Source organism: Fulmarus glacialis, unplaced genomic scaffold (assembly GCF_000690835.1).
Source record: "Fulmarus glacialis isolate BGI_N327 unplaced genomic scaffold, ASM69083v1 scaffold20300, whole genome shotgun sequence".
Lineage (NCBI taxonomy): Eukaryota > Metazoa > Chordata > Aves > Procellariiformes > Procellariidae > Fulmarus > Fulmarus glacialis.
The window spans coordinates 1-25,274 of record NW_009187373.1 but is presented as its reverse complement, the minus strand read 5'-3'; the positions used below and the strand labels follow the sequence as shown (position 1 = coordinate 25,274).

At 38.1% G+C, this 25,274-nt stretch overlaps 1 protein-coding gene across 1 annotated transcript; it reads right to left on the bottom strand.

Moving 5' to 3' along the window:
- Nucleotides 1-2,107: 2,107 nt before the first annotated feature.
- Nucleotides 2,108-24,125, bottom strand: SEC24A (SEC24 family member A). Its single transcript, XM_009575011.1, has 23 exons — nt 24,083-24,125; nt 19,919-20,440; nt 17,469-17,636; nt 15,706-15,783; nt 15,204-15,370; nt 14,424-14,596; nt 13,285-13,387; nt 12,325-12,451; nt 11,859-11,968; nt 11,351-11,463; nt 10,569-10,687; nt 9,870-9,925; nt 9,328-9,534; nt 8,894-9,014; nt 8,144-8,302; nt 7,434-7,607; nt 6,911-7,021; nt 6,341-6,516; nt 4,694-4,831; nt 3,905-4,009; nt 3,674-3,766; nt 3,010-3,113; nt 2,108-2,599 (listed from the first exon to the last, which is right to left on the bottom strand). Exons 1-23 carry the CDS (start codon nt 24,123-24,125, stop codon nt 2,485-2,487), a joined length of 3,282 nt encoding a protein of 1,093 aa, XP_009573306.1. The 3' UTR covers nt 2,108-2,484.
- Between the last annotated feature and the right edge of the window lie 1,149 nt (nt 24,126-25,274).

The window sequence follows — 25,274 nt, the reverse complement described above, 5'->3', positions numbered from 1 at the left end:
ATGTTGGCTGAACACTAACGTGTCAAATACAGAAATAGTTTTAAAAAAAAGTCCTCAACTAGAAAAATAGAGTACATTTGCAGTGGTAGAGTTATCGTGCTGAGATCTAAGTACCAGAGCCACTCTTGCGTATTTTTGCAGTTCATCTTCAGTGATCTCATTTTTCAATTGTAGGTAAAAATGACACATCATAGGTAGTTTGTGAGATCATCTGTCCTGTATTGCCCTTACAGCAATACAAGGTAAACCAGCAGGCCTTTCCCACTGTGAGGAATAAACTAACGAAGTTCAACACAGACTTTTCTTCCAAAGTGAAGAGAACTCCAAGAGGGTTCATCTGATTCTTGTTTATGATGTTTTGCTCTGTAAAACTTAGGGACTTTAATTCAAAGTTGTTAATTGCCACAAAGACTGACATCTTCAGCCATTAGTCTGGTGTACATAATCAATGAAGCCATCTCCAACATTTCTGGTTTTTAAAAAAAATAAGGGATATAGTAGCAAAATACAGTCATAGTAAGAAACAGACTTTGGGTGGGCTGTTAGATGCAAGGATGTTCAACATCTGAGTGATAATATATCCAAACCACAAGTTTTAAGTCATAACCTATGCAAGTGCATAGCTTCCATTTATGATTTAAATTAAGAGACCCCTTTCCCCCAGAAAAAAATCAGACTGTCAAAACTTAAAAAACCTCTTCACTATGACTAGAAACTGTGCAATTCTCTGAAAAGCTGTTCAAGTAAATATACTTCTGTTTGCTATGGAGACAGCAGACAGGGAAGCTTAAATTGGTTCTATAATAGTATTTTCATGCTATTTTAGACATTGTTCTGAACTTCAGCTTCTTGTGCTCAAGCGACAAGAACAATTTCCCCAAAGAAACTCCTCCCCTGAAGTAAGGCAACTCCTGACAATCACGTGCAGCTACAGCCTGAAATGGCAGCAAATGATTACCCTATGATGTCCTTTGACATTTGTATCACACAATGTAAGTTAACTAACCTAATCACAGTACATATTTGACCACGTGTGTTTTACCTGTTGAAGTTACTTGCCCCAGGAAGTAGGTGTTGCAAGACCTTTAAGTTTACCACTATTAAACAAAAAAGCAAACCAAGATTTTTCCCATATGAAACACTTCCACAGGTATAGGGATACAGTAACTTAAATACTCTTTATGTTGGTAGCTATCAATGATAGCTTAATCTCCAAAACAGAACAATTATCAATACACTTTTATAAAATGATTTAAATATTTTTGTATATAAATTTTCACTTCAGGTCCAATGTCAACTTCCATCTGTAGCTCTGGCAGGGATCTGAGAGTATATTTAAAGCTTTTATTTGGTGCACACTGGCTTTGGACCTAGGCTCATTACACAGCTGCAGTAAAAAAAAAATTTGTGAAAACTTCAAGCATGTCTCAAACCATAAACAAATCTTCAAATGCAATATAATATTTTTGTCTTTGGAAAAACAATTTCTTTTCCAATTTTAACTTCAGAATATTCAATGTTGTCTCAAAACATTAGGTTTGAAGTCCCATCACACAAACTCGCTTCAGAAAAACACCAGATTTTAGGGGCCTAATATTCAGTTAATGTAAACAAGAGCCAAAAGTCTACTAAACGTAAACCAAAAAATCGGAGATAACCTTCCTTGCCCTTCCCCTCCTACACCATTCACAAACTGAAATTAAAACTATTCCTTTTACTGAAGAAAAACAAAGCTTGCCATCTATCTAAGTCTACTTTTGCTGCTGATTCAGCCACTGACTTTTGAAAATGTGTCTCACATAGGGCCTGCTCCTCCCCACTCTATTTTTTAATTAGAATACTGACTTATTAAAAGCTTTAACAAATTCAGCCATCTTGTCCGGGTTAAGCTTACCTTTAGTCCTATTAGCCATAATCCAATCCAAGCACTGGATTCTACACTTCATAAAGTATTTGTTCGTTTCACAATGAACAGTTGTTTCATTGCTACTTTAAGCATTAAGTTGAACATTGAGATGCTCTGTCTGTAATCACTGGATGCACTTAGAAAGAATTTCCCTGCAAATCATGATTCAGTATTGTGAGGTTTTATATCTAGCAGCAAAAAAAAAATGCAAAGAGTTACAGAAATATACATTTTGAACAACAAAGAACTCTTTATTTTACAAAATGTATTTCACCTTTTCAGTATTGCCTTTGTAAATGTACTTCATGCTGCAACTACTTACAGTAAAAACATGATTTGCAGCAAATTAAAGGTGCTCAACCAGTTCCAATAGTTTGATTTTTTTTTTAAGGTACAATATTATGTAGTTGCACATTTGATTCTCAGATGTGGTCCTTTATTTGCTTTAGTTTGTTGAAATCACAGTGAGAACTTCTCATCAACTGCCTCAGGCCACAGATTTAATGAAGGTATTACAAGCACAATCGTTCTTTACTGCAAAATCGTTCCTTAAAGTAGTGAGCCAAAGGCTACGTGTTTCATTTATTCACTTGCTGCTGTATATGAAGGAGGAATTCATAGTATGATAAGGCTGATTCTGTTCTGTCTTCAATCATATTTTGCAGAAAACTTGATTTCAATGGACTGTCGTCCCTTAAAAATGAAAATATAAGTGTTTGAGTGAAATAAATATTCACCAATATCTACAGTGCAATGCATTAATAAAGTTACAGGTCAAGTGGCAAGATGTATCAAGAACTTAAGGACATTTGAAAAGAGGATCTCAGGTAGCCCTTGTGATTAATCCCAACAAGTGCGCTTACCAGCATTTACATAATTTATCTGCCATTAACTAAAGATTGTTCTGTGACATTTAGTCTTTTTTAGTCTGTGGAAATTCTAATTGGAGACAACTCATAACAAGTCATATCTGTTGTCAAATCCGTTAGGCACAGCATGCGCCACTGTTAAAACTTCCATTAGGAAAGTTCAGTATATGATATCCAAATATGTATTGTTAAGAGGTCCCTAAAGAAGCACAAAGACTGTTAAAAACCACTTACTTTATTATATATAGGATAGGAAAGAAAGGTCTCTGTTCTCTCAGCCAAGAAATGAAAGCTATTGTTCTGATGGATTCTGCAGTTTCAAGTTCTGGGAGATGCGTCTAAGAGGCAAAGGGTATCATTAATACATACATTATATTTTTCAGAAAAAAAACAGTAAAAGGAGCACTTAATAGCCCAACTCTATCCTGGTCGGGTATAAAGGAAACCCAGACAGATATGCTTTGTAATGTATAGTTTTAGTCTAGTCTCCTTTGAAAGGGCTTGAAACAGTCAAGTGCACTAAACTGGTATAAGCAATTGGCAATCAGAACAGTGATGACTGAGCTGTGGTCGATACCCGTTTTATTGCCGAAGCCGAAGGATTTCCCACTAACCCACTGTCCTTACTATTCCCAAGTATCCTCAGTCTGCTCCCACAGTTCTGAGAAACTTAAATCATTGCCAGCCTCTCCTTACTGTGCTTTCATGGGAAGATACAGAAAGTTTTAGCCTGGAGAAACTCCAAGAGAGGTAATAGAAATTATTTCTTTCCCTGAATCTGGATTTATAGCGAATAATAACTAGAGGGCTAATATTTGAATAGTGGTATTTTAGGTTCTCGTGAAAATAATATGCTGGCAGCACTGTACGACTGGTGTACAGCAAAGCAGACACATACCATATTCTGCGGTATTGAGCCGTAATTTGGAACTCCAAGGACTTGGCTGATAAAGCTCTGCCCACAGTTCTTCCCAATCCACAGAAACATTACCTGAAAGATACCCAGCAATAACAACATAATCCAATGCAAAACCACACCTCAGCAGTCTCTACACATTTTGAGTTCTCAGAAAGGATGCATCCAGTAAATTTAGATACTTTTTAAAATCACTACCACCACACAACTTACAGAGCCAGCATCCATAAGGTAAGCACCATCCCTACTCAACTTCTCCACTGACAGCTGGAGAATGGGTGGCTGAGGTATAGTTCTATCATTTATGTTAAGAGCTCCCTAAAGGAAAAAGCAGAAAGAAAAGCAGCGGTTCACGTCTTGATACATTGAAACAGGCACAAGAACAGAAGGTTAAATAAGAATAGGACATATTACACTGAATACTGAAGCTGGACCCTTTTCCTCAGATCAGTTCAAGTCATAGTTCATGTGCATAATTTACTAATAAATCTCAATGTTTTATTCAGAGAGGGCGTACTTCATCAACGTAATCTTAGTTAATTAGTTCTAGAACTGGCATATCAGATTTGTTATATACAAAAGATGTGATTTCTAAAATTATTCAGGCTCTTACATAAACACTCTCTCACTGTTCACAGAACTACTTTGACATTTTAAAATAAAGGAAGCTACAGTGGGACAAAAAGTTAAAACATATGTTATACTGTCTTTAAGTACATGTGATTTATCATGCAAAATAATGACACAAGGCAAAAAGAAGTAAGTTAGAAAAAACCTTCCTCATCCATCCATAGCCAGAGCACAGCTTCTCTCCAGAATTCATCAGTCCAATCCCAAATAACAAATGTGTAAATGCAACAAATAGGAAAATATGAAACAGTACATTTTAGCTATGCAGCTTTAATGTGGAAAACTTGTGAGATTTTTAACACAAACTTATTTTCACATCTCACAAATCTTTGGGACCAGACAAACAGACCATGTAGCAATGCAAATACTCACCTCATCTGTGAGATTATCAACTCTGTACAGACTGGGATGTGTCATAAGCATGAGGTAAACAAGGGGCTGGTTTTTCACTTGACACATGGTAAAAATGCGTTCATCTAAACGTGCGTTCGTCCCAGTTTGAAATGCTTTCTGCAAAAAACCAGGCATTTAATTTGACCATGAAAACAAAGTGAGATAAGCTGAATTTAGCATACCACCTATCATTTATTTCCAACTTACTTAAAAGTCTTAGAGTTGAGCCATAACTATTTTCTCAAAATATGGTACTTTACCACTGCTATTTCACTTCTCCATAGTTCTTTTCAGTGTTTCACATACAAATCATACAATTCTCCATATTCCCATTTCTGGGTTCTAGAACTTCCCATGACCTTGCACCATCAATCCTTTCTAGTGAGCACTACAGCTGAGATGAAAGCATCTTGAAATATCTCTCTTCTAACATACACCTCAAAAATGCTACTTGATGGAATTTAAAAGAATAAATATCGGAGCAGATTACATTTGGCTTCAATGTACAGAATCTTAGGTAATTCTGGATTTACGATAAAGATACAGTCCTGGCTTGTTGGGACAAAAAAACCAGCTATAACTGAAACAAGGGCTTGCTCCTCCCAGTTGAGTGAGTCAAGCAGTTATACAGTCTTCTACATGAAAAAGCTCAAATGTCAGTATGAACACGCTAATAGCAACATGCTGGTTAATTCCTTGTCAAGAGGTATGAATCAGAAAATTCCCTCCAGAACAGAAAGGCAGCTTGTCCAACACTTAAAATGATTTCTAGTATAAGTAAAGAGAAATCCAATCAAAAAATACTTACATTGAGCAAATATTGTGAAATGCTTTAAACCTTTTGCGAGAACAGCCAGCCAACTACCTTTTTGCCAGCCAGCTAGCTCTCTTAATCCACACTGAACTGCTGTGTGGATCTACATTTCCAGAAATGCACAAAAGTTAGATTTTTGGAAAAACACTCTACCAGTGCCCTTCCACATTCTCTAGACTAGTCGGTGTCTTTAAGATTTTCTTGTTCCCTTGCTTATACCACTTACACTTTTGTCTTTATACACACTTCTAAACTCCCGCTTCTCAACTAGATCATTCTCCTTTGTGATAAACATCTTTAAACATCTTCTCTGTCCCCTGTTGCTCTCCTCTGCACGCAAGAGCAGAAGGCCCATCCATTATTACCCTGATACATTTGCTCCATAAAATTCTCCAAATCCTTCCATTTTTCATAACGTAACAGACTCCAAGATAAAAACCACACATCCACCGCCTGTAAAATCATATGTTATCTACCCAGGCCTGAGAAACAAATATGTTCTACATTGACCCTTCAAGTCATCAAATTCTGGGGTGCAGAGAAATGGTATTGTTATCTTGAGAGAACTTTATCTGTGCAAGAAGGACCGTTTTCAAAAATCTGTAAAATATCTCAGTACTCTAATGGCAAATTGCAGGAAGGCTGGTTTTCTTGAACGATCTAAATCAAGCAACTTCTCAGTTTTGAGTCCTACAAAAATACTGAAAGAGAAGGTAGATGGTATTGTGTACATCAAAGAAATGTCCTTTTACTTCAGGTTGACATGCCAAACAGACAATCATCCTCTTGCACGGCTTCCTTTTAACTCTTACCTGTTTTAAGAGTGCCAGTACATAAAGCGGAAAGAGCCGTAGTGAGTAGGGAGCCATGAGACCAGGTTGTTGAATGCTTAGGACTGATGAACGGTAAGCAGATAAAGAATCTATCACTGCATTGACCAAGGCATCCCGAGCATCACTCAAGGTAGCAGAAACTGATCGGTCCACAGCTAAAAAGAGAGTACAAAGCTCAAATAAGAGGCTTTTCCTCCCTTGGTAGAAATACAGTCACATATGTTAACTTTTCTCATTTTAATATATACTTCCATGCATCTTAATAAGCTTTTACTACACTGTAGAGAAAGTCAAGACAAGTGATTCAGAAAAAAAGCCAGGGGCCCATGATGATGCACCAGACTACGATTAAGTCCAGGTGACTACATACAACTATACCGATAGTTTACCTAAGCCAAGCATTAAAAACAAACCTCTTCAGTTTGCAACTTTGAAAGCACTCTTAGAATGAGAGAATCTTTCCTTCTGAGGTTACTTCCCAGAGGATTACGGCTCAGAGCTTTAGAGATATCATCCATACATATCCAAACAAGCTCTCATCATGCTTACCCATATTGGCTAACAGCCCAGTGATGGCTTGTACATCTGCCCCTAGGTAGACATCACTCAGTGTTGTTACAACAGGTAAGCACATAGTGTGGACACGAATTCGTCTTTCACCTGTAAGAAAAGAAAACTGTAGTTGCCAAACATAACTTCTGTTTTATGAAACAATACAAAAAATGCCACTGTTTACTCAATAGCAAAAAAAAGAAAATCAAGATTTAATCTAATTTATCATAAAAGTGGTGAATCAGGCCATTTCCAGTAGCTTTTAAAAATGGTTAGTTCTCAGCTTCTAGGTTAAGTCTACCTATTTTTGGACCAGAACTAAGTTTCCCAAGAAACTTCTTGGTCTGGAAGAAACAATAACATCAACAACATGCAGTAACACGTCACAGCTGTGATCTTGATATTAGATAAAATAGTTTGTGTAATTTACTGCAACTGAATTGCAGCTGATAAATGGACACAAAAAGACTCATCTGAATACTGTACTGTTAATGCAGCTAACGCTACCTGTATATCTTACCTTTGCTGGATGTGTACAGGAGAGCTGACTGAAAAGAAACAACTTGCATATCAGTAAGACTCTCTTCTACTGACATTTGCACAGCATATCCCGCATCTGGGTTTACGTTGGGTAACGACAACAAGTCTGTAGATCGTACGAAGAAGTTCCCATGGAAAGTATGAATGGAAAGACCTACAGGGTAAGCATTGTATTGAATCAGTACATTGAATTTTATTTTTATAGTCGTGAAATACAGGCACCATTTACACATCTGCCATCACTTTAGATGGCTCTGTATCAGAATCTTAAGATCCTTCTTAATGAAATAAAGTATCTTCAGGAAAGGTAAATATCCTAAACAGACAACTAATCCATAGAATTCATAAAACCTAGGAGAAAGCAGGAATTTGGAAGTCAAATCAATGCAGAATAGTAGTAATTCTCTAGACTATAAAAACAGTACCTTGTTGAAATAGCAGTCCAACAAAATTTCCAGTTTTAACCATTGTAAAATGGAACTTGGATGCCAGTAAAGACACTGCAAATACAGTCTTTAATAAATGGTCTGATTCCTGGTACCGAATTTTACTCTTCTAATCTTTGTCTTTTAAGCATTTAAGCTTACATAACAGCCAAAATACCAATCAAAACATTCCCAAGTAACAGCAAACATCCGCTTCCCCTTCCCCCCCCCCAAAAAAAAACCCCAAACCAAACTGTGTTCAAACCTTTGGTGCATCTTATCCTCATGACAGCCTCAAACCCAATCTTTCTAGTTAAATATCGTTTCAGTTCCTTTTGCAATTTCTCCACCTGGACAGGGTTGTGTTTATGGTGGTAAGACTGGTAGTAATAGACACTACCTGCAGAATACCTTGATATACAACCTGAAACAAAACAAACATACATTGGCAGACTGCAGACAGTTGCTGCTGTGGTCTTTAAATACACCAGCTGAATGCATTATTACCTTTATTATTAAACTGTTCACACCTACAAATAGCTCTGTTACACAGTTGTAGACCTGCATACAGAGACAGATGTAACACAACTATATGTTCAAATACATACGTAGTTTCAGGTGTGAAATAATTTTCCATTGGCCTGAAATCACAGGTACTTTGTCACTTGAAAGTTTCGTTAAATGGAGAAAAAGAATTAAAATGCTAATGAAGCTTACTCTAAAGATGTTTACACTGATGGTTAAAAGGCATAGAAGAAGGAAAGTATTTCAGGCACTTACACCAGGATCACAAGAATCCTGACTCACTAAGGGAGAATATGAAAACAGCTAGGTTAAATCAGGAAAGACTGAAAGATTACATTCTATTCACCGTCACTGCTCATCAAGGATGAATTTGCATCTTGACACACTAGATTCATTCAAATCAGGTTCATATACTAAATGTTAATGTAGATTCTATGTATTTGCCAGAAGTACAAGAGTTACCGCCCCAAAACAGCTTAATATGACTTACCTAGAGAAGCCAAGTCAGAATATTGTCCACTAAGAAGAAATAAATCCACTGCAACCTGCTGCCCTGAGCAGTCCAAGGCTAACTTCTTGTAAAAATCAGTCGACGGTGTCAGATGTATGTCCTGTTAATATAAAGGAGTATTACAAAATACAAAAGAAATTCAAACAGATTAACAAATTTATTGCCTCTTTTCAGGGACACTAATAATTGATTCTCCATCACTGATTACAATGATATCTTAAAAAAAAAAATATTCAGATCATTAATCTGTGTTTATAATGCTTGGGGGTTTTTTTTGTTCTTTCCACAACTTTAACAAAGGAAGGTTAGTTCAACCAGAGAACCACAAAATTAACCCAGAACAGGCAATTCCAGAACCACCTACATATACAGAACAGGGTAGTCAGTTCTCTCAGCCTTTTTGCTTTTCTAACCTTCGCGGTTGCTCTTTGGTTTGGCTCTTCTCGTGACTTTAGTGCTCCCATTCCCACAGATGGAAGCTGTGTCTGGAAGACAGAGATTCTACCTCCAGTGGGGGACATCAGTTTAAAGGCAGCCTGTAATGCAGGCCCCAGAGCACTCTGAGTTTCCAGGGACTTAGTAAACATCTGTGGCAAGGTCCTCAACATATCCTGGATTAGCTACAATTGAGAAAACAAAAGTATTAAGACTAGGAGTCTTCGGAGTTTTATTCTTCATAGAGGTGATTGCTGAACATACATAAACATGCATTAATGCTTCTAATATTAAGGTAGTAAAGGAAAAGCCCTAGCAAAAGTCAAGTACTGTCTTGTTTCAGGTTGGCAAAAGTTTACAGTCACATGGATAAATTAAAAGACCTCTTTTTTCCACCTCAAAATTGGCATTTAAACTGTAGGTTTTAAAGAGTATTAAGTAATCCAGAAATTATCAAGCATATCCCAAACCATGTCAATTTACTACCCTAAATAAACTAGTTATTTAAGGTAGTTCTTACCTCTTTATTTTCATTTAAATTTACTAATAAGTTTTCTGGCATTGGTATAAATACATCTGGAAGGAAAAAAAAAGTATTTAAGTTATTTTTTAAAAACACATCAAGCTTCCCCCAATTGTATTTGCCAACCATTACACCTATTGAAAAAAGAACACAGTATCAGTGTGTAAACCCATTCAAACATAATTATGTGGATTTCTTTTTCTCCTCATAAGCATACCTGTGGCTAGAATGCCATGTTAGAGTAGCAATTGATAGGGTTGAATGATAATCAAGACTATTAAGTAAAAACGCATAGTGAAGGTTTTCTAGTGTTCATTCTGCCCTGCCCCATAACATACAGTGAAAGGTGACTTGAAACTAAAGGCAGAAGGAACAAGCACTAAGCATCACTCACCGCAGAATCTATAGCAATTTACCAAGCATCAGTATTTGGGATCATAAGAGAAATCTAGAGAATTGTACAAATTAAACTAGAAGTTAGGAAGGCTGTCTTCATGTTTTAAGTTGTGAACAGTCACAGCGTTGGTCAGACATCAGGGGCTTCATGAACGAACACAGACATATGCTACTTCTTAAGCCATTACTAGAGAGACTAAAGATCTGATCTAGAAACTCCAACCAGATTTTTTTTTTAAAAAGGCTGTCAAAACCAGCAGTCATTAATAGATACTAACCACAGAATTTATTTCTGCATACCTTCAATATCTGAAACTATAAGCATCTGAGGCTGAGAGAGACCTTCCTGAAGACTGTAGAAATGGATTGTGCTGTCAAATGTTATGAAGCCTATTTTTGTTCTAGTGTTCCCAGGAAGCCTAAAAATGAGACATATGGTGTTCAGCAAGATGAAATTTCATTTCTGCAGGCTTTTTTTTTTTTTTTTGAACATCCACTGCACCTGTCCAAGGTTGTTACCAAGTAGTTAGCTTAATAGCTACACTGCAACAGCTTGACTAAGTCATTTTGGAGAAAAAAAAGAAAAACCAAAAAAGGAGCTCATAGTAGAGTCACCTAGCAGACACTCAAGAAATTTTTTAAGAGGATAATAAGAAATGGAAGAAAAGGAAGAAACAAGCTGCAAGATACCAAGCAGCATTTATATAAGTTCAAACAGCATGTATTCTATGAAAAGGTTATTAGATGTATGCATTCATTTCAGCAAATACTTATCTAAATTTCAGCGTTTAAAAAAAACAGTTCAAAAGACATCATAAACATGATGTTTATTCCTTTTTGGGATTGGTGAAGCAGATAGGAAGAGCTAGACTAAGAAACAAGCCTCAAAATTACCTTTTATACCGGTGCACCTGTGATGGCAAAAAGACTACAGCTTTATACTACATTTTAATACAACATTGGCCATTGCTAGCCAACGCTAGGAAATTTCTCTTCTAGACAGGAAGTACTGGCATGTTGATGTCTATCACAAGTGTCATAAGAGGAACAAAAATAGGAGATTCTAAGAAAAAGGTACTTACAAGTCAAGATTGTCTAACAAGGTCTGGCAGACTGTATTCAAGTATCCTGTCTCTATTGCATTATGAGAGACATCAAACACAAAGAGGTACACAGGTGGTTGAGGTGGACGTAGCTGAGCAAAGAAAAGATTACCTTTAATTTTCAAAATGACATTTATTAGTTTGGGTTTATTCGTTCCACTGCAAGTTTAAACTCTATTAAAACAGCACACAGATGGTAGCTAATACTTCTGAACGCATCTGTTTCCTATTGGGTAATTCTAGAATTATAGTTTTCTTCCAGAAGACAACAAACACCTACATATTCTAAATACAGAAGAACTTTGACATCATAAATGTTTAGAAATGAAGAACTATCTGAAGTTCTTCCCAAGAGTTCTCAGATACACTCCTTGAGGCAGCAACTGTTCTACTGAGCTGGAAAGCATCCTCTATAACAAGCCTTTTACTGACTTCCCTCTGGAAGAAAACAAAGGGAGAGAATAACTAAAAGTAAATAAAGCCTTACCATGTATTCTGATGGAGCCATAAACTCAATAGTAGCATTCTGGACTTCAGGTCTTTTATGAGGTTCTCCATAAACTCTTGTCACAGGATTATACATGAATTCTTCAGGAACTATGCAGATAAGTTTGTATATTATTACTTCACACTAGTATTAGCTGTGCTGTACTTTAAAACAAATACATCAAGTCTTTTGTGCCTGTTGGGCAACGCTTCTTGGAGAACTTACTAGGCAGGGCAGCTACTTTGTCACCTGCTAGAGTACCTTGGGAGACCATGTCAGGCTCACTGTGCTCCATTAGTGACACCACTGTCTGTGCCCATGGGAAACATTTCTCATGTCTCACAGCCCCAGCATGACTGATGATGAACCCTAGTACTGATATGGCCAACAATATTACAGTCTCAAAGGCCAAGGTGGGAAAGGTTAACCTTAACAGTTTAAAGCAATAAGCACATTTAAAACCTACCATCATTCACTCTATAGCACAAATTACATTTCCATCTCCTTTGGTCTAGAAAGCTGACAAAAGGGTTAATGTATGTCCGGCATGAACGGCATCTCACAATAGTACTTGAAGTCACCACTGGCAATTGCTGGAAAAGAAAAGCTTCCTGTTTTAAAGCATCACCACACTACAGCTATTCATCTACGATAACAGCATTATCTACACTGTGCTTCCTGGTTAGCTAGTCAAAGCATACTTGTTGTTGAAGGAAGAAGTATTTCTGCATCCTCATAGCACCCCTACAATTCCTTAATAACACAACTGGTCGGAACTGAGCTCTAACCTCTTTGACTGCGTAGGTTCCCCTTTCAAGCCGCTAAAGTCTTGAATTTTACACTGATGGTTTAAAGATCAAGGTTTAAGATCAAGTCCTACACCCAATACAGATCAAAAAATCAGAAAAAAACCCCACATCTTTGAAAAGTTACTTAAATTGTGAAAAATAACAATGTTTAAAAGAGGCACTGCTAAATTCACAAGTCTCCTGGCTACCTGAGGACTTCCAAACCCCTTTAACTTTGTTATTCTTAATTAAGTTTAGAATTAGTACTAGGTTTGGTATTGGAAATCAATAACTACAACTGATATGTGACAAGATAAAGCTATCTAAGCAATACTGGAATTTAGATGTGTTGCCTTCTGTCACAGTCTGAGTGCTGTGCTGCCTCTAAGCTTCTGGTTTTTTGTGGTTTGGGAGGTTTTTTTGATTAAGAAGTGAGGCTTGAAAGTTTAAAAATGGTAGGGAGAAAAAATTCAGAAAAATTACAATGATCTGTATGGAACAGGGAAATGTCAGTTACCAGGGTAATTTTTCTGGGCCAAGATTAGCCAACATACGTGACCTTCTTTTATAATTCATGGTCCAGCTAATACAGGCATTGTTGATATTTCAGCATTTAAAGTTTTGAATATTTGTCATACCGATAAGTCTTTGAAAGGATGAAGCAGGAGCCCCAAAGGAAGTTTGGCTTTATTCAATAAGGCCTGAGTTTGAGGAATGTTAGTCAGGGTACAGCGGAACAACCTACATGGAGGACAAAGGGTTATTTTCAGAGGGTTTCAGATAATAAAATGATGATTTCAGTAGTACAGAGCATCCTTTATATTTTTCTAGAGCTGCTGATGGTGAATTTCCGTTTCCAGGTAAAGGCTCTTCTCCAACTCTGCCAAATCGTTCTGTTTTAGTCTGAGCTTGACCCACAGTACATACTTTGAGTTCTTACGTTATTTTATACACATGCTCTTTACAGGCAACTGAGTGTCATTTTAGTCACTCAAGTCAAAGCTAAGCCTAACAATGTTCAAAGTTGCACCAAATCTTTATATACTAAGTGTTATTTTGGAATACCATTTTGAGGTGGCCTTATATACAAATCTGAACCAGCAAAGTTTAAAAGGTTGTCTTAAAACTACACAAAAATATAAATAACTCCACAGTCATTTCTAGACACTTCAGAACTCAGTAGTTTCCAAAGTGCAGATGTGCACAGTACTTTTGCAAATCCAGCCCAGCTTGTTTGTATGAACAACTTCACAAAGATGCTATTATTTCCTTTATCTATCATAGAAGGCTTGCAAAGCAGGAGTACCTGGTTATACACAGTTTGGTTGGTCTCCTCAGAGAGATTACTTGAATAACCAACTGCCAGCCCCTTGTTTGACATTCCATTTACTCCATTGTTTTAAATGGTTACTTCCAATACAGAGGTCACTCATGTTTCTGCATTCACAATCTTTTCGGTGTACCTCACTCAAGTGAGTTAACTCCTATTTTATCTTTTCTCAATCATACTCATTGCCAACTATACTGTAAAGTTTTTGTATTATACCTGTCTATAGCTGCCTCGCAAGCAAGGTATTTTTCCTCGTACTTTCCACACAGATAATTTTCCTCACTTCAACGTTTAAACCACTTACCGCCTTTATCGTAACACAGTGAAGCCTGCTTTCAATGTTTTCTACTCACAAAATTAAGGAAATATTTTGTGAAGAGTTATGTTTACAAGTAGGAACGTATACTTCTATTTTTTTGATGGATTACAGCAAATGGATAATCTTACTCAGGATTACAGTTGAGCTTCTGGATGTCTTCATGCAAGTTAGGGACAGGAGCCTTCAATAGGGTCATAGGAAGAATATTTCTTTCTTGAAGAAGATTCACAGGTCTTAATCCTTCTTGCTGTAGGCTCAGGCCACCCATAGATGCAGTTAAGTGACTAGTGCCCAGGGCAGGCTAGAGTCAAATAAAATTTCAGAAATTAACACCAATTATCTGGATGAAAGCCACAGTTTATTTAAAAAGCAAACATATTTCCCTTTCAATTTTTTTTTGTTTGTGTATTAACTGCCATTGTATTACAAGGATATATTTAGAAAAACTACTTGTTACATAAACTTGGACTTAGGCATGTAACATAACAGAGGTAAAAATGAGCATACATTTGCTACAAAGCTCTTGAAATACAGAGGCTTAGCTGGCAAAAGGATTGGTCAGTTCGCTTTGAAAGTTCAGGGAAAAAACCAAATACTTCAGCTAACAATAGCAACCTGAGGGAAGAAAAACATGCCAAAAGCAGCTGAAAGCTTTAAGAGAAATATTCTGAACAGATTCGAGGATAGAACACTTCAGAAAGAGCTGGCACATCGCTCTTCCAAACTGGTACCAAGGCGTCAGCAAAAGCATTAATTTCAGGCTACATCTATCATCTTGAACAAATGGCGCACCAAACAGTGAACTACAGAAGCAGCACCCCACAGATGCACAACACACACCAATCGTCACTTTTCTTTACCCACGCGCACCATGGGCAGTACTGAGATAAAAACCAGACAATCTTTACCTGGTGGAAATGTTTTGATCCATCTGGATATTGCAAAGCAGATGCTTGCATTCCTGGTGCTCCGGGTGGAGAAGTATTTTGGTAGCCTGGAGGTAAGGTAGGGTAAGAATACCCAACACTTCTATTCATCTTAAGATTTGGGGGTGCAGGAGAAGGATGTGGAGTTGCTAGAGACAGAGTAGACAAATACTTAAAATTAATTGCTGAAGAACTGCAACTTGCTTAATGCATTAATACAGCAGGAGGGCTTTTTGTTGTTGTTTCGTTTCTGAGTGTAAACAACTGACAACTGCTGTCAATTTTGCAAAGTGCTCTTAACTGCTTTACCGTACTTACAGGCAAAGAAATGCTAATTGTCAATGCTTCAAATTTCATATTTAGTTTCAAGACAGACATTGAACCAAGTATATATGTTTGTACATAAGTGCCTAAACTTCTATCTTTCCCAGACTCTTAAAAAAAGGTAATGCAATAGTGAACATTTTTAATTCTAAAGCCTTACCCATGAGGCCACCGCCTTCTATTGCATCATAGCTGTTTTGGACCACAGACCCATCACTGGCAGCAGATGTAGCATCACCTATTAAGGAAGACAGTCCCAGTAAAAATTTTCACAAGTTACTAAGAAGTTGTAATAAGGTAACTGCAAAGAAATCCTATTGGCTGGATGAAGATTAGCATATCTTAGATCTACTTTGTTTCTGCCCAGGATGAAACAATTAAATATACATCTTAGCCTCTTTCTCACACACAATTCCCCTGCTGACATGACCTCAACAAAGGACATTCATAAAACCCCACAATCTTTTTTCAAGGAAAACAAAAGTGTCTACACTTTGGGTTGAATGATCTTTTAAGATTACTTTAGATTAGGTATTCGTCATAACTTCCAAGTTAATATGCAGTAAGTGTCAGGGGACACTTCCTCCTCATCCGAGGAAGTGTCTGTAGGCTAGCTGCAGTTTTCAAAGTACCTTGGAATTAAGGTACTGAGTTCCTTAAAGAACTTTTTCCACTGATAATTCACGGAAACACCAAATTCCCTTCACTTACACACTTAGTCCAGTACTGTTCACCAAACACCAACAGTTCTGATACGGTCACATACCAGTCAAGATATAAATTCCAACTCAGATAAGAAAAACGTTGAAATGGAGAGAGTGCTGCCAAAGGACAGCTTTTTGTAAGCTAACTATGTCTAAATATACAAAACCAATTATCTATTGCTAAGGAGAAGCAGGTACTCAATTTACTTTTTATTATCATTAAAATCTTCAAAGATGACCCAATGAAAGGAACTTACATTACATGCTGAATCTTCCTAGTATGCAGCAGTCAACCTACTTCACAGACTAAACACTTCTATCTCTCCAGGGCCCTGAAGATGTTTCTCTTCATTATGAAGAAAAGACTTTCTAAGCAAAAGCGGTTTCTAATGCATTTCATATGTTCAAAACCAAGCTAAATCTGAATATACTATTTTTGTACTCACACAGCTACCACATACAAGAAACTGTCAATCTTAACATGCAAGGAACCAACAGTTTTGACAGAACAAACTACGTAGGTAAAAATAAAACTGCCAGTTACCACGTGGCCCCATCTAGCATAGGCACTAAATGCAATACAACTGCAGGTCTGTGAGATACAGAGCCCTGATGAGTTCTTAAACAATGGCATATTTGTGCAGGGCCCACAGGAGACAGAGAAAGTCACATATCTGTCTTCAACAGCTGACGCTTAACAGCCTCTACTACTACAATCTTCAGAAAATGAACAAATCCAAGATATGCACTTCAGTGATTTTACACAGGAGGGAAGAGTAAGGTACAGCTATGTAAACTGGCAAGGAATTGCAGGGTTCACATTTTTGCTTTCCCTGCAGAATAAAACAATACAGGAAGTTATACACAGATTATGTCCACCACAGCAATCAAAGATGCAGAGAAATCAGAATTTCAATATCATTTTAGAACACTAAAAACAAAAAAAGAGATGGCAACTATGGGAGACATGGACATGTTAAACAGCACTTCGAAATCTGTTTTGAAGTGTTAATTATTTCTATTTTATTAACAACTGTCAACAAGAAATATTTTACTTCTTTCCAGGTCCTTACCTGCTTCTCTCAGATAAAATTATGCTGTATTAGTATCAATTTTACTACTCAAGTGTCTAATAGAACAGTGTACTTGACTTTAAGGGTTGCATATTAGAGCAAGTTGTAATGTTCAAATTCAACAAAAAGAGCAAATTATTTCTTACCTTCTCGATTTGCAGCTGAATTTAGCAGAGACTGTGTATTAGGTGGTCCTGCTATCAGTGTTGATGGCCTAATTAAAGGTGGACCACCAACTGGCGGAGGTCCTAAAGGTGGCCTTGCAGGAGGGTGGAGTGGAGTTAAAGGCTGAGTCACTGGTGGAGGTGCAGATACTGTAAAGAGATTAATTTTTAGGACGACGTTAACCCAGCTGAAAAAGTCACAAAAGTTTTTTTACAAAACCACACAGACTGAACTCTAAATATTCCTCTTATTCAAATGATAGAAAGCATGAGAGACATAAATCCTAACAGGCACGTAGGTTTCACAACTTCAGATTGTTTCTGTCATGCTCTTCTCATACTGAGTTCCCGTAGCTATTATCCACAATCTCTTTCAGCTTTTTGTTGCTATTATTGGTAAGAATTTCAAGAGATGCAGAAAGCATCCCAACTTCAATTACTAAGTCTGGACTTCATATAAAGTTACAGTACAGCCTCATATCAGAGAATAATGAACTAGTAAGAGTCTAAACAGATTCCTTCTGACACGATGCTCATCTTCCACTTCAATAATCTGATGCAAAACAGCAATGTACAGATTCTATAGCTACTAAAATTACTTGGGAGAAAGATTTCACTTGGGAAAGCATCAGCAATGTGCAGTTTGAATAAACTTGCTGTGCGAGTGTGAGGTGTTTTGCTCTCCTAACCCTCCATGTTAAAAGTCACAGGAAAGTTTTTAATTGCTTCTATTTTAAAATTCTAGGACTTTCTCAAGCCAAGACATTTAGAAACCAAATTGCTTTTCTTCCCTTCAAATAATGGCAAATCCTAAGAGCACTTCTACCTCTTTGTTCCAGAGGCCAGTATAACTGCCCTTTAGCTCTAGGTAGACACCAATGTGTTTTAATATAAAAGTTAGCCTTTCAAAAGATAAGGCCAAATTGTCCAGTATCACCAGGTCTGAACACGGTATGGAAGCCTGTAAGCCATACACAAAAGTATACTGATGAATTCCCCACTATACAAAATATGCGACTTCATCAGGCTGCTCAGTATGGTCACATTTAAGGGAGGAGGGAAAGAAAAAAAGGAAGGAAAAAAAAAAAAAAAATCACGTCCAGTGAAGTTATCTGTTTGTTCACTTAGCGTTTGATACTGCAAAGCTAATTAATAATTGCTATATACAGGCAACACTATCACCGAACTTCGACGAGATTCTGTGTCTAAGAGGTGTCCAAAGTTGGTCATGCAGGCAGGGAGCTGGCAGACCTTTGTTGTAAGAATGAGCATGATCAGCAATAAGCTAAATTCATTTTAAAATAAGCGACCATTGTTCTACAAAAAACTACCAGGGAAATTGCTCAGGAGGATTCACTGTTGAATGGATATAAGAATTCTCCTATTCTAGACACTCACTTTTACTTCATATGCCACTTTCCAAAATTTCTCATCATTTTCCTCATTAATTTCAAAGTACTAATTGTTTATGCCAATAAACTGCCAGAAATAGTTTCATAAATTCTGTGAGCTTAAGACAGTTTGAATATCATAACAAAATTAGTCAGGCATATAACAAAAACCAAGAAAAATCTCTAATGAGTCTAAAAGCATTTCACAAGAAAAAAATATTTGCTTTAACATTTAAAATATTTCTGTATGTAACTCCTATTAGCATGCTAAGAAGGATGGTTAGAAAAACCTCTATAAAAACAAACAGCAGTTTGGCAAAGAGAAACTTGAGTATTAACTTTGTTTCCATAATAATCACAAGTTATATAAGAGAGCTATTTAGTGTTAGAAAAACTTTTCGCCACTCCATATACCAGCACGCAAGCAGCAGAAACAGAAGTGGTAATTCTTTGTGTCTCATGATTTCAGAGTACTTTCTAAAGACTGACAATTATTATTAGATAGTGAAAATTACAAGTTTGGAGGAAGGACGCTTTCCATTCAACTGGCCTCTATTTCAATGGCACAGAATGCTTTTCAGTTTTCTTTCCGGGCTGTGCTCAAGTTATTTGCATCGACCTGAGGCCATCTAACTGTATCAAGTGATTAACAGAAAGGCTAACAAGTTTTAAACTGCGAAAGACCACACTCAGTAAACAGGACTACAGTTTTCAAAGTCCCCACTTGACTGAAGCATGCCAATGCTCCAACAGTCACCCCAAGGAATGGTGAAGGTCACAGAAACAGCTTCCCAAAACAACAAGACACCGTTCAGGAGTTACCTGCTTCAGCCAGCTGAAATGCCTGACCTGCGCACAGAACTTCCATTTCTAATCCAAAGAAACCACCCCAGTATCTGTGATGTGCATTTTCTCAAAGTATCTGATTTGACAAACCGCGTTCCACAGGCAAAATGCCACTGCAGAGTACATTCTATATTCTTTTTTAAAAAAGGATGCTGAGAAATAGGCATTGGCAAAATACTAAAAAGTTATGGTTACCTGGCTTCATATAGCTGTTCTGAAGCGGAGGACCTCCCGGAGAAGCAGCATATTGGTAACTTCCCGGAGGATTTGTATTTCCTGATAACGACGACGGTGGCTGAGCTGACCCTGTCCCCGTCACGTGAGCCAAATGGCTAGTTTGAGACCCAACTGGCTGACTCACAGGAGTCTGGCTGTACTGCCAGTTTGAAAGCACTGGTGGGCTAGCTCCAGGAGGAAAGCTACCGGCAGATGATATAGCAGCTGAGTTTTGCAATGCAGGCAGCAGCACTTGTGGAACAGGACCTGTCTGTTGTACTGGTGACCCAGAGAAAGGTGCCACTGGCGGTCTATTGAGAGTCTGCCCAGGTCCTTGATAATTGTTTAATTGAGAAACATTCTGAGAGCCACTATAGTGATACTGTCCAGAAGACTGATGGGGAGGAACCTTCGCCGGTGTCTGATGCGAATATGATCCTGGAACCGAAGGGCTATATCCCTGGCCATCTGACGAATGCATCAGCTGATTTTGAACAGGACCTGGAAGAAAAAAAACAATAAACCCTTTAGAAAGTCAGTGTGGTGTATCACTTGTGAAAATAAGAGATGTTCCTGGGAATCTCCTTCCTTAGGATTTCATTAGTCTCCAAGCCATTATTTTTTTATTTTTAAATAATCAGGTGTAAGAGATAGAAGTACTGCTGCAGGGGACATGAAGTTGGTAGTCTTTTGCTATCAACACTTAGATCTTTGTTTTGGTTTGTTTTTTTTTTTTTACAGTACCCTCGCAACCACTAAGCATTCCAGTGCCTGAGCGCAATCCATCCTCCTGGACTGAAATTCACACACGATACTATTTCTATCTTCAGAAACACCCAAAAGCAAGCCGACCAAAGAAGAGCGCTCTCCCACACAGCTGGCAGCAGTACAAGCGAGCAGACCGAAAGCGGAAGCATCCATTACGTAATAACTCAGTTTCACTTGATGATTGACACCAACTTAAACTTTAGCTTACAGCAAAGACACAAACAGCCAGTTTCAGCGTAGGTCACCATGCTATTTCTCAAGTGACAGAGTTAATCTATGAAAGTTTCTGCAGTTAATTTTAGTAAGAGAACTAGTCATACACATACCGCTCATGTGAGCAGCCAACTGGTCATGAACATGGAATGAAGGGTAATTTTATCATAAAATGATTCACCAATCAGGAAAATAAAACTTGAGAGGTTAATGGTGTTTTTTATGTATTTGTTGGTTGGTATAGCTGAACTAAGTTTTACTCACTGGAAGAAAAAAAAAATGAAAAAAGGTTAATAACTCTCCAAACAGTAAACAACGCTGGCAAGAGCACCATCAGATTTCTGCTTTACACTGGAACACAAAGAGACAGAATACTGGAGATTTCCAGGGCGATAAGAGCTCCATCAAGAAAGTTACTACTACAGGTTATTCATACCATTGCCACAAAATGGACATTCTGAACGGAGACTATAAATTTTCAAGTTAAATCCTTCTGAGCAGAATACACTAGATAATGCATGCCACAGCCAGCCACGACTCTTTAAAAATTACTAAAATGCTTTCCAATGTTGTATCATTTATTTTAGCCAGTCGCATTGTGGCTCCCCCCATCCCCCTAAACACACAGTTTGAATACTGGGGACATTCCACATACACAGGTAAATATCTGAAAGCAGAAAAGATCCTCTTCATGATTTAGAGTTAAGATTCTATTCTTTGCAACCCTGTACTATTTTCCAGATTTCCAGACTTAGTTAAGATTTGGACAATTTTTTTCAACCTAGATAAACAAAAGCACTTATTTTTCCAAACCAGAAACCACCTAAATTTTCAAAAACATGCCAGAGAGATTAGCTTGGAGAGTGGGTATATATTTACCATACAAGTACTGGAAACAGCGGCCACCAGAATGAAATCACAGAATTTCATTTAACACTAAAACAAAGACGGCTGGTTTCCTATTGAAGTATTCTAGTTAAATTTCAAAAGGTGAGGAAGTTTGCATTTCCAAGTTAAAATAACTTTGAACTCGGGCATTTCTGACAATAAATTAAGCTAAACACAGAAGACATTGAAATACTTAGTTAGAACAAATACTGCACCGGTCAGCTCCTCATTCCCTAGAAAGCCTTAGGCTGCAGTTCACAGACAGCGGTTACTTCAATGAATATCGTACAGATCCACGCTAACTACATAGCCAAGGCAGTACTACAGTGCCAGTGACCTCATCCTCACTGCCTCTGTTATTTGTGCATAAAAAGTACATACCATGTAATTCTCCACCCATTAATCTCAATATGCAATCCAGTTATATCCTACTGTCCTTACAATGCTGCTCATAAATCTTAGTAATTAATAATTCTCTAAAATCAATGGTGTCTAAACAAAAAGCTTGCAAACATGAAAATGCTAACAATTATGACTCACCTTCAAAAATTACCCTCCAGTGTATCAGATGGGTTTTCAACAATCAATTTACAAAATCCATCGTAAATTAAACTTGCTAACTCTAAGAACGATGAAGAATTTTTATGTGATGCCAGGCCTCCTGACTGCATCACCATGTACGCGGATATAACAACATTACTATAAGCCATACAAAAAATACAGAACAAATACAAATTAATTTCATAACTTGATTATTCACCTTCGAGCACGACTCTGTAGCCCAGGCAGGAATCAGAGTACTTGGATTGCTCTCTTACGCACTGTTTTCCCTGCTTGAGGATAAGTTTGAGGATAACGCATGGAAGTGAGGTGAAACCCAAAACTGACCGACCTGATATTTTCTATGGCACTTTGCTTTAAAAATCAAATTCACCACAGCACAATGTTCCAAATTTTTATTTTTAAAGTCAGAAGCACAATGAAAAGTCTTGATAGCTTACGCACAGTTTTCATGTTTTCAAGACAAGCCTGCTTAAAGCTGCCAACAAAATGAAAGCAACAGCACTGAGGGGTGCAAACCCTTTCCAACAGGCTTCACAGTCCACAAAGACTTCTCAGAACTTGTGATTTTGCTGCTGCCAGGTACCCGTCTTCACCTGACCTCTTTACTGAGGCCTGTCAGAGAGCATATAGGCTCTCCAGCTTTCCCCAAACACTGCTGCTGGTTTCCTGCACTGTTCTGTGAAGCCAGGAACTAACAAGGAATTCAGCGTAGACTGAAGAGCTAGACCACCTGCACGGCAGCAAAACCACCAACATTCAGAGCAGAAATAGGTTAGTAATACAAGAAAGGCCACCTACTTAACAGCGAAAGACACCTCTACAGGAATACAACGTCATTTAACACTTCTAAGGGATCAGGAATGGCACCAGAATGTATATGAAGGTGGCCTGATGGTTTTATAAAACGAGGGGTCAAAATATTAGTGCGGGAGGTTAGGATTGAAGTCGTATTTTCTGCCATACAGAATGTCAGCATCACCTACTCCAAGCCCGTTATTTAGTACATCACCTTCACGAGCCGCAACCTTTCCAACTTCCAGGGAGATGCAAGGATAAACACACTGAAAAGCTGCATCCCGACCAAACTGCCACGGGATGGGTCACCACCAGTGCAACTCAACAGCTTCTAAAGCATCTCATGACCTCAAAGTGCCATGATAAGGTATCACACGAGGAGAGAAAACAGTTCCAAAAGAATTGTTTCTCCTTGTTTGCGCTTCAGATCTATTAACTGGAAAGCAAATTAGTAACCTGCAGTTAAATGAATACAGAATACTGGTCCTATGAAAAGAAAAACACAAATGAAGTAGAGGAAGGTTGTTGCTAAGCAACTCGAAGCGCCATGCTAAACAATTTCCCAGTCAGCACATGGTGCTGCTGTGACAATTTACTGTCTTTGCTGGACACGCGAGCTTGGGGAGTTACCTGCAAACAGTAAAGCAAGCAACAAATTGAGAGGAAGAGCTGACAGCTATATGACAATTTATCATTCTGTTGACAGCCTTCTTTCCTCATAGCCCACTGCAAGTATCACAACAGTACTCTCAGTATGCTCTAGACTTTTAAAAAGCTTTACTTTTACTGTAAACATCAAGGTATATTTTAAACAACACTAAGAACAGTCCACGCTTGAAAATTCTGATTTATTCAAAAGGCCAGCATCGCAAACCTTATCTCTAACATACCGTAACGACTGTTTAATTTTATTACCTTGTATTTGCGTAACTCTAAATTTCAGTTCTTTATTTTTCATACACCTGACAGCCGGGTAGCCTGAAATTCCTCCTCCTCCAAGTGCCTCTCCAGGACTTCCATTATGTGCTTAATCCAACTACAGGGAAATCGGCAAACAAAAAGTGATACCAGTCTGTAAATCATCCCACTCGATTACTCCATTAGCTAATGTTCTCTTTGTACGTTCTCTGCTTAGACTGTAAGCTCTCCAGAATAGAGGCACTCTCTTCAGACTGTATTCATACGCTTCCCACTTTCTTGACCCTATAAGCAACTATACAGTTGTTTGTAAAATGTCATTTTGCAGATGACTTTGAGAAAAGTAATAAGCGCGCTGTGAAGGAGGAGGGGGAAGACAAGTCAAACCATTTAATTACTCATGCATAAAGCAGAAAAATCAAAAGATCTCATTATAACTGAATTGCTTATGATGCACCACAACTACTGAAACACAGACGTGTATAATTAAGGAACCAAGTATAGAGGATGCTGTCTATATGTGCGAAATCAGGAAATACTTCCAACAGCACAGATTTCCACACATGCAAAGAAAACAGATACAGAGACAAGTCTCTGCCTTTTATTTCCTTCTTCCTAGCTTAAAAGGCTGGCTAGTAAGTCGTTCAGTTTTACCTTCAATATCTCGTTTTAAAAAAAAGATATATTTTGAAGGGAAGAAAGTCATCAAGACTTTCCCAGATCGTAGCACACGGAACAAGATAATACCGGTTTCACATGAATGACAAGATAAAACAAATCCCGTTGCGGTGCAGCCTGCGCTCAGCCGGGCCCCCCCCCGCCAGCGACAGCCACGGTGCCACATGTACAGCTCCGTTCCAAAGGGTCAGAGGCTCAGACCGCTGCTGGGCTGTGTCACCTCAGGGACACGGGCTACAGGAGCGTCCGGGGGGGCTCACGCCGAACCTTTTACCCAGGGAGCGTAAACACGGGTTTTCTGAAAGTCACTTTTGTCAATTTATAAGCCAAGACACACACACGAAAATATACTCGGGGATATTTTTGACGTGAAAAAAAAGATTGGAATGAAAATTTATTTTGCCTGGTAAATCGCTCTGCGTGTTCCCCCGTGACGCTTTCGGGGGGACGCGCTCCCGCCGGCGGCTCCCCACAGCTCCCACCCAGGACCTTTTATTTCCCAACCAGGGAG

Excerpts from the sequence above, each read along its gene's own strand:
- SEC24A (XM_009575011.1), bottom strand. The coding sequence starts at position 24,125 with ATGAAAAATAAAGAACTGAAATTTAGAGTTACGCAAATACAAG. Across the intron at positions 9,926-10,568 it reads TATAGTTTCAGATATTGAAG|ATGTATTTATACCAATGCCA; the intron begins GTATGCAGAAAT and ends TTTTCCTTCCAG. Across the intron at positions 3,767-3,904 it reads ACCTTATGGATGCTGGCTCT|GTAATGTTTCTGTGGATTGG; the intron begins GTAAGTTGTGTG and ends GGTATCTTTCAG.